At 34.2% G+C, this 9,953-nt stretch overlaps 2 protein-coding genes across 3 annotated transcripts in view; one reads left to right on the top strand and one right to left on the bottom strand.

Moving 5' to 3' along the window:
* Positions 1-9,953, top strand: part of LOC106687625 (gamma-interferon-inducible lysosomal thiol reductase) — a 40,415-nt gene that overhangs the window by 2,590 nt on the left and 27,872 nt on the right. The gene's annotated exons all lie outside the window — the stretch shown is intronic.
* Positions 7,405-9,953, bottom strand: part of LOC136795867 (uncharacterized) — a 3,142-nt gene continuing 593 nt past the window's right edge. Inside the window, exons 2-3 of the mRNA XM_067047802.1 lie at positions 8,607-9,561; positions 7,405-7,496 (exon numbers count right to left, since the gene is read on the bottom strand). Coding sequence (XP_066903903.1) covers positions 7,405-7,496; positions 8,607-9,561 — 1,047 coding nt within the window. The remainder of the gene's footprint in view (positions 7,497-8,606; positions 9,562-9,953) is intronic.

The raw sequence follows: 9,953 nt of genomic DNA, 5'->3' as shown, positions 1-9,953 counted from the left end.
AAATAGAAGTCAAGAAATAGTGCTAAAGAATAATATTCAGAAAGTAAATCATTTGCAAAAATCCCTAACTGTTGTGCAACAATCGATGTTTACATCAAGGCAGGTTTTGGTTTTTGGGATTCATTCTTTGTTTGGCCACGATTAGGAAATGATGTTTCCAGGATGAGGAGGTGCTCATCAATTTCTGTCCAGCAAGGGTGGACATCTTGATAAAAGAGGACAACCAAGAGTCACCAAAGAAGAAAAAGTGACTCTTTGTTTGGATCGCCTAACAACACACTTTGATGGATGAGAAGTAACTAAAAACTATGGGAGGACCAATACTTTGTTTTGTTAGTGTTTGTTTACTGAGAGATTGTCAGCAGTCAGTGTTAGTTAATTAAGGAAATCATCAAAAGAAGAGTCTATGAAATTGGTTAGTTTTGTTATACCTAAATTTAAATATATGAGTAAAAGAAATATTAATTTAATTAAGTGTTAATAGTAAAAGTGCCTGTTTCTGATTGCCTAGAAACCCGCCCTGAGATTAAGAGTCTTTTATATTATAAAATTTAAATAAAATTCTATTATCTGTTTAATATTAAAGTTTTTAATTTGATCCCAAGCTATCTTTTAGATATCAGAATTTGAGTTAAAAAATATAAAATTTAAATTTATTTAATTTTAATAATTTTTTAATTATTACAATATATATATATACACATTTGATCAGCTGAATTACTCAGTCAGCTGACATCGAAGTAACAGCTGACTGTAACTCCTCCTCACCAGTTTATGAACAATCCTCATAAACTTACACTGTACAATATAACAACATATAAAAGAAAACGTTATAAAAAACTATTTACAATAAAAACAAACTCCTATACCAATATCACAGTACAAAAAAAACTCTCAAGTTCACCAAAAGTAAGAGCTATATTCATAAATTAAACTTGGAAATAAAGAAAAAGACTCCAATAAAGTGAAAAATATAAAATAAAAAAATTACAACAGTCACAAATAAACTAAAAACAGAACATAAAAAAAAGTGAATAAATAACTACATTCATAGTGGAGGTGATTTGAGAACACTCCAGTCATATATTTATTGTCAATATATTGTCATTGCTGGAAGTTTTAACTGTTAAATATGGACAGTTCTCTACTACTTTCAACAGCAGGGGTGGCTAACAAGTCGATCGCTCACAATGTCTGGGGTGGAATTCTGTGTACCATGAACTTTGAAGCGACTGTTGAAGATAGAATTTTCTAGCAATATTTTAATGTATTCTGGGAATTCGCAAAGGTCATAAATTTTATTATTTAGACAGCCTGACACTCCTCACACAGCACAATATATTTTGACTTCTGTGTTACACTTGTCACTGAACACAACACTTGGACTCATTATTATTATCTTTGTTAGGATATACACTTAATTAGGATTCCTTGGTTAGAGACATGCAAACTCAGTCTTCCCATTAATATTAAGGCAACAAAGTAAATTCTAAATCTGTCTTTATCTGTAGCTACTTTTAATTAATAAATATTATTAACAATTGTCCATGTTCTTTTAATTCTTCTAAACGTGAGTTTTTTTGCCCTTTAAATAATTATTGTTGTTTATAAGTGTGTAGATAAGCCGTTTATCTATATTTCAGTACGAGGTGTACTCTACAAGCTATTGATAGATTAGCAAAAAGTAAGTCATATTACTCTTCCATGATACATTTTCCTGGCAAAAAAAAAACAAAAAACAACATAAAAGTGAAATATTAAAATCAAATTATCAGCCTTACCGTACATTTTCGTAACAACTTTTCATATTTATAAACAAATAGTACAATAAATTATACACTGAAGTTAATAAAAACATTAAATTATATTTTAATTAGTAAAATCTTATCTTCAACAAGTGTTGGAAAATTGAATTCTTTAAGTACCGCATGTACGGAATGCTGCTATCAAAAGTTGGGTCTGGAAATTTATTTTCTTCATGAGCTTTTATCTCGAGAACTTAATAAGTGATTTAAAAAATAATTTTGAACATATGTTTTTCTTATTTACCCATACCTCACTGGAATGCACCTTATACTGGAACACAGTGTATAAATTTAGTATGCATTTTACAAGCCTTCTCACCCCTTACACTACGCACTATGCAAGTGGATCACGACACACTTTTAAGATAAAAAGTAGATCTTATATAATTAAAAGTTGGCCAACCCTGTTCTATAGGCACAATATTATTTTTTCTAATGATTATTACCCTGAATGGGCCCTCTTATCGCTGTATCTCCTTATCCCTGTTAGAACCCAACTTTCTATATACGATCGTCCCTATGTCTTTCGTGCTTAGTGCGTAGTCAAACCTCGCAGTTTCCTACAACCTCTGATCTATTCTTCCTCATTCCACACAAAAAGTATCTTCTCTTTAATGCTTGCATAGTCTCATGGAGTCTGCCGTGATTTGTCTTACCCTGATGATTGCGCTGGGGTAACTTCTTGTTGTTCATCATCCAAAAGAATTTCCACTGGCAGTTTGCACGAGATGAATGTCCTGTTCATTCCTATTTGTTCATCACGCCATGGCTGCTTGATCTTCTCTCAAACGGTTTCATTCCCAACGTACATGTGATGCTTTTCTCCTGGCTTCGAAGTATTATTCAACGTTCTACAGATCTAGTCGTTCTTCACGCCTGGCTGTGACCAGATAGTCGTTATTTTACTTCTCTGTAAAATTCCGTACTCACTATATTTAATTTTGGTCAATCTGGTGGTTTTCGTCTTCCAAATAATTTGTCTCTTCTTGTTGTTAATTATTTTCTCAATGTTTCCTGGTCTTTCTCCTGCTGAACTCTCGTTATTTGATGATTCTTCCCTATTTTCTTCTTCCGCCCCATCTTTTTCTTCCTTTCTAGGCGTCCATTCCCGCAGAAACTGTCTCATGCCACCGGACGGTTTCCCAGCCTCCTCTACTGAATTTATTGTTATTGCTCGTGACAACCAATCAGCTACTATATTTTCTTTTCCTGGTTTATGTATGATTTCCATATTATACTCTCCGAGAAGCTCCCTCTAATGTGTAATCCTGGCCAATGACTCTTTCAACTTTCCCACCCATTGCAGGGGCCTGTGGTCAGTGTGTACTCTAAAACTTCTGCCAAACACATTGAGCCTAAAGTGGTCAACAACTCACATTATTCCCAAGAGCCCTTGTTCCAGTGCACTGTATCTGGTCTCCGTCTCCATCAGGCTTCTACTGGCATATGCCATGGGGCGATCTCCCCCTTCACTCTCCTGAGGCAAGGTACTCCGCTATTTCTGGTACAAATCTCCTGTTATAGTTCCAAGTTCCCAACAACCTCCCAACTCCCTTCACATCTCTAGGCAAGGCCATCTTCTGCATAGCCAGACGTTATCCATATAGGGTTTCACTCCCTCCCTGGAAATCGTGTGCCCCAAAAAACTAATTTGTTCCTCCCTCAACGATGATTTGTCTCCTGACAGTTTGAGCCCAAATTGTCTGCTCCTACGTAAAACGCTGTGTAAATGTTGCATGAGTTCATTTTCATTCTTAATGAACACAAGTAGATTATCCATGTAAATCTGACATAGATTTGTCAATTCCCCTTAAAAATTCGTCCATTAGGCGCTGGAAGGTAATGGGAGCATTTTTGAGTCCAAACAGCATCCTTCTAAATTCATAGTTGCCCCTCTCGAGTGTGAATGCCATCTTATTTTGATCGCACCTTATGGTGCGTTTCCTGCGGTCTGGGGATCCAATACTTCTCGTCTATGGTGTTCACGTTGAGTTTAGTGTAATATATCACCACCCTGTACTTCTAGGTAATTTCACTAGCTGCGCTCTTTTTTTTTTACTGCCCACAATGAACTATTGTATGGGGATGTACTATCAATAATTATTCCTTGATGTTTTAAATTTTTGATTTCTTCCCGGATGTGGTGACTTGCGGGTATCTCTTCTATTTCACATAAGTGACCTTGTTTTGTTTGAGTGTTATCTCATTGACCGTCTTTTCGGTTGCCCTGAGCATGTCTCCTTTAAATAACAATATCTTCATATTCCCTCTTAAGCGTCTTTCCTGTCCTCAGCCTGATTGATTGCTCCGACTCCGTGCGCCCTCAGTTTTTCTCTGTCGATGACATTTGTAAATTTTACCCCCCCCCCCCCAACTTAATTCTCCATTTTCCCTTGATATTCTTAACCTAAGTACCCACCTTCCCTACCAGTTCACACCCCACTATCACTTTGTGTTCCCTCGGCATACTCCCTACAATATATACTGGCAAGTTCTCCCTACTAAATCCTCACCAGGTCAATCCTATCTCCACCTCCCCCTCTACCTCACAAGGGTCACCCAGGGTGATCAATTTACATTGACAAACCCTTTAGATCTCCTTCCTCGGTACGTCTCTGAAAACTCTCTTCCTTCTAATTCTGTCTCGGAAGCCTCTGACGCTTCTTTGGACTCACTTGCAGAATCATTTCTTCTTTGGTATACTCTTCTTCACCTTAGACTCTGAACGTTGACTTCCATCATTTCCACTTGGCCCGATACCTGGCATAATCTTAGATTGTATTCAATCTGAGTCCACACCAGCTCTTCCACTTCCATTCGGGCATCCTGTTTCTGGGACCTCGTGTCTATTAGCTCCTGAGCACACTCTATAAAGGAGCATTCTCCTGGCATTCCCTCCTTCTTCCCTAGCCCTTTTGCCAACTAAATCTTAAGTACATTGGATAGGAATTGCATTTGACCCTGTACCTTGAATGTCTCCATCATCTCGCTGTGTTTATCAATGATTCTGTTGTGTGCCCGGAGTTCCGCAGCATACTGCCCATTGTCTCAGTTTCTTCTTCTCCCTGATCATCATAAATATGTCCTACTCCTGGGCCCACCAATCTCCGAATGGCTTTTTCAATCTCGCCTTGATCACACTCCAGGGTGTCTTCATCTGCTTGAATTTGATTGAGGATACTTCTTTTCACCCTGCTTATGACTGCTGCCCTTAATCCCTCAGCTTCTTTACTGTCAAGGAGGTTTTCAGCTGTCTTAGCTTCTATTTGACCCACCAGTCGATCACCCCCTTGTAGGAAATGACTTTGTTCCCCCATCTCCCCGGTAAACCTTTTGAGGTCAGAAACTGTCTTTCTTAAGTCCTGGGCGCTTGCCATGTGGCCTTTGATCCATTCTAGTGTCGTGGCATTAGCTTCCGCTTAAGAGACTCTTGGTAGCGGCTCCATTTCCATCAGAGGTGGGTTGACTTCAGCTACATGTTGATTGACTGCAGCTAGAGGTGGGTTGGCTGCTGCTGGAAATGGGTTGTTTAGGTTCAGACCCTCGATGTTTAGAACTGCCACTCTCATTATTCTGTTACTGGTCATTATTTAGTGAGAAGAAAGAAAACAAAATTTTTTTTTTTTTTATAGACTAAGAATTATTCTGGTTTCAGCACCACTTAAGTATTCGCGATAGCAAAATGTTAAAAAAAGTATAAGATATAACATACTTGAGCTTCTATAACAGACTGGCTTTATTGGTTTCGGTACATATATGATTTTAATTCAGATTATATTTTAAATTAATTTCTTGTAACATTCCTCTTCTTCTTTAAAATATAACAAATCTTAGTTATTCAGGGTTAAGTTTACAATTAATTATGAAATAAAAAGTTAACTATGAATTTGAAACTTTTTATTTTTAATAATATTGCTTCACTTTTACAGGGGAAAATAATGGGTTTAGTTTTCAGTTAAATAAAATAATTATGAGTTTTGAAATAATCATGAGTTAGGAAAGATAATAGGTTTAGGCGAGACTCAGATGTCCTCTTTTTATAATTATAATTACAAATTCAATGGTGTACTATACCATCCCATCATAAATAAATTAGAAGAGTTTAAGATATAAAAAATAAGGTTGTTATAAATTAAAACACCATTATTTATATGACACATTAGGATGTTTCTGCATTGTAGTGTATATTTGGATGTCTCAAAAGCATTAAAAAAATAAATAATAAAAACAAACCTTGGCTTTAAACCCATGAAGGGTTTTGGGTTTAGTACTTGGTAAGGATGTATTGTTGAAAAGCGGTTTCTACATCATATATAATGTTTCTATTTAGAAATATTAGGGGTATTCATGATGTGTTATATGTTAAATGTTTTACCATGTTAAATGTTATAACTATAAGATTGTGAGCAGCCCTATTTGAAGTCATGTTAAATGTTTAATGCATAAGAGCCCCTAGCGGATTTTCTCAGAAACTTATTGTATAAGCCTTTATGTTAATAACCTTCCTTCCAGACCCTCATGTTATTGTTTACTTCAGTTTTGATTTAAGTAATTAATCACAACATGCCTTGAGTGAGTGAAAAGTGGAATTTGTGTGAAAGTTTAGCTTATGAAATGAAATGAAAAAATAACTTTATTCTGGGACATATGTCCCCTAAGAATAATTACATGGTTTATATAGTGAGATTTTTATCTGGCAAGCGTTTACAAATTTTCAGATAGTAGAATGAAATTACATTGTTTTTTTTTTCTCAAATGTATCATTAAAATTATCCATTCTGGTTTAATAACAGGGATATGAATACCACAAACACACGAAAGAACTGAGCTATCATAACAACAAAAATGGTGGTGATCTCAACTGGTCTATTGTGTGACGTCATTCTCCATTTAACAGACCAAGTAACAGACTCTCAGCCATGTTAAATGTTATTTCGTTTTACCACGGTAAAAGAAGGCAATTTTTTTCGATTTAACATGAGTTTTTCCATTTAACACGCTTTAACATGTTAAACCAAAGATCATGAATACCCCTATTATTACCTAGTTTAATATCAGACAACAACTTTTTATTTTCTTGTCATTGCTATTTTACATGAAGGTATTAATCCAATTAATCAAATAAGATTTAATAACTTATTTTCAAAATATTCTATATATTCTCCAGTTTTAGAAGTTGTTTCATTTAATAAAGCTGTTACTCCAATAAATACAGCCAAAAAAGGATAGGGAGTAATACAAATACATATTTTACATCAGCAATTATTTTACTTTATTTTTTTGTTACAAAACTTTTATTATTAAGCCATAAAATAGAAAATTAAAAGATTCCCACTCTACAACAATCAGGATCCATAAACAAATAGCCACTAATGTGTGTAATTCAATGTTTTACCAAATTGAAAAATTGGTGAAAGAAATCCAAAATATTTTTGAAGTAAAAACTTTTGGATTCATTGTTTATGAGTACTCTTTTCTTAGAATATTGTTTCAAGTGTACAAATCCATTTTAAAAGGCTTCTTTAGCATCAACATTTGATTGAAAGATGGTTCTTACTATGACCTTAAATTGTCCAATAGCACAATGCTAAACAAAATCTCATTTATCTGAATCCATTATATCTTTTTCTGCATTGATGCACTTTCCATTTTTAAAATATGCACTCACTTTATCTGTGACCTCTTCTATGTCTGTAAAATAAAAACTTAGTTAAGAGCCCAAGCTTATACAGAAAATACATAAATTAATATAATTTCTAAATTGAAGACCAGACAAGATAATGCAATAAAAAACAAAAACCAAAATAGTAAGTTTTTAAAACCAGAGTTTTATACAATGTGGGACAATGGGGTCAATTGGCCCAGTTCATATTAGGTTACTGTAGTAGCTGTTGTTATGAATATGGAAGTTAAGACTATTCTGGATCAAAATGATACAAAAAGGAAATGGGGTAATCGATACAACACGCTGGATGGCTTGTTCACAACTAACTTTATTGACCAACTCCGTCCGCTTATATAGACATCGATCAGCTGATAGGGCCAGTCAGCTGATATCACAGTAACAGCTGACTGTAACTTCCCACCGTTAGTTTACAAACATTCTTTTTAAACTCATTAATATATATAAAAATACATTTAAAAATACGATAATATTGACTAAATAAAAGTAACACTTTCCTTTAAAACAATAGAAGAGAAAATAACACTTATATCTAGAAATAAAACATAATACAATACATACCCACGTTGCAGGGCTTCGTCAGGGCTATTTTGACGGCAGTAAAAAAACAAAGTCTTTTTGACACTTTGTTTTTTGACTGCCGTCTAAACAGCCCTGACGAAGCCCTGCAACGTGGGGCGAAACGTTGGCTCAATAAAATAGTATAATTATCTACTATTTGAGTTTTTTTTTACCGCACCCGGACCATATTCCATTCATCTATACACACGGTCAATCAATAATCTTCCAAGAATACTTACCTATTATTCTATTGAATATATGTTCTGCCATGAATTATAACTTACCCTATTATTATTACTGCTTTAATTTGTTCACAGCTGTCAATTTCAGCTAACTTGATAATGTATTTATCTGCAAACAGATACATTTTCTAGCCATGTAATGATATTAGTGCTGGAAATCAATTGAAACACACATGGCTTGATAACCTCTTTCAAAGATTATAATGTCCCCCGTTACAAAAAAAAGATTATTTTCTTGCTTGCCTCACAGGCTATGTTCCCACCAATGGGTTAGTTGAAACTTTTTTGATTATATGAAAGAAAATCAATACTTACCAGCTATGTTAGTAATTAGTAAGATATCGTCAGTAATCTTCTTAGCAAGCGTTTTGAAAACATTTCTTGAAGCAATTCTACCTCTTGAATAGTAAGGAGTGAGAATTTCTACTACTAAATTAGCAGTTCGTTTTCGGCTCAATGACGCTTCTTTTAAAGAAATGTTCAAATCCATAGGTTCATCAATATCAAATAGTACTTTAAACTTTTTTTGGACATTATCCTTTTTAAATGGATCTAAATGTGCTAATATACTTTTCAAATTACAGTTTTGAGCTGCATATTCAGATTTCCAATCTAATATCAGCTTAGAAGGTGAAGGTGGATCATCTTCTGAACTCATACTGTCACTGTCATACGTGGGAGAGGCATCTTCTGTAGTATTATTTAGAGCATTGATAGCAAGTGGTTTGTTAGTGTTTTCTAGTTCTTCAGAGGTTATATTAGATTCATCTATATCAAACAAAGTGGCAAACTTTTTAAGCCTCTCATCTAAAGTTTCTCTATTTGTTTTTTCATGATCAGAATCATTGTGGTCATCTTCATTATCAAAGTTAATATCTTTGATAGATTCTTCTTCGTATTTTTTGTTTTTCGGGCTGGGTGTTTTTTCATTGTCATTATTTTTTGGGAAATTCGGTGAGGTTGTTAGTATGTAAATGAGATCTTCCAAGTCAGTATTTCCTTTATCTTTGTCACATTTATCAGCAGTACAAGGTTTCTGAGTAATTATATTAGAATTGCCCTGGTTGTTATCAGTGGTTAATGTGTTGTTTGTCTGTTGTGTTTTTAAACTATCTTGAAAATGTTCTGGTGATTCCACTGCACCATTGGTTACACTTATCCTTGTTTGAGTGCCCTTTTCACATTGGTTCATGATTTTACTGTCAAATGCATGCTCAATAAGTGGAGCAAACAGACTTCCTTCTTCAGTTGACTTCTTGATTTCTTTTATCTGAAAACAATAAACCAAATGCAAGTTATGTACATGTGAAAAGTAATATAATAGAACACAAGGTGACACAATAATATGAATAATACTAAATAGATTGTAAAAAAAAAATCAGTGAGGCTAAAACAGATTTAGTTTTATTTTATCACTTGGTAATGTCAGTATTTTTTATTAGTTACTAAGTAATATTGTAATAATTAAGTACTGACTGAACACCTATTTAATAAAAACTGACTAGAACATTCTGAGGGATTTTCCTTATCAGTTTATTATTCTACAATTCATTGTATTATTGAACAATAAATTTATTAATCAAAAGCCAATAGATATGTCATTAATAGAAGTTAGGCGATACTGAGAATATTGTTGAATTGAATGTGTGTGTTTATATATAT

This window comes from Halyomorpha halys, unplaced genomic scaffold (assembly GCF_000696795.3).
Source record: "Halyomorpha halys isolate HHAL.00 unplaced genomic scaffold, Hhal_1.1 Scaffold989.1, whole genome shotgun sequence".
NCBI lineage: Eukaryota > Metazoa > Arthropoda > Insecta > Hemiptera > Pentatomidae > Halyomorpha > Halyomorpha halys.
The sequence above is the reverse complement of the archived record's forward strand: the minus strand, read 5'-3'. Positions and strand labels throughout refer to the sequence as shown.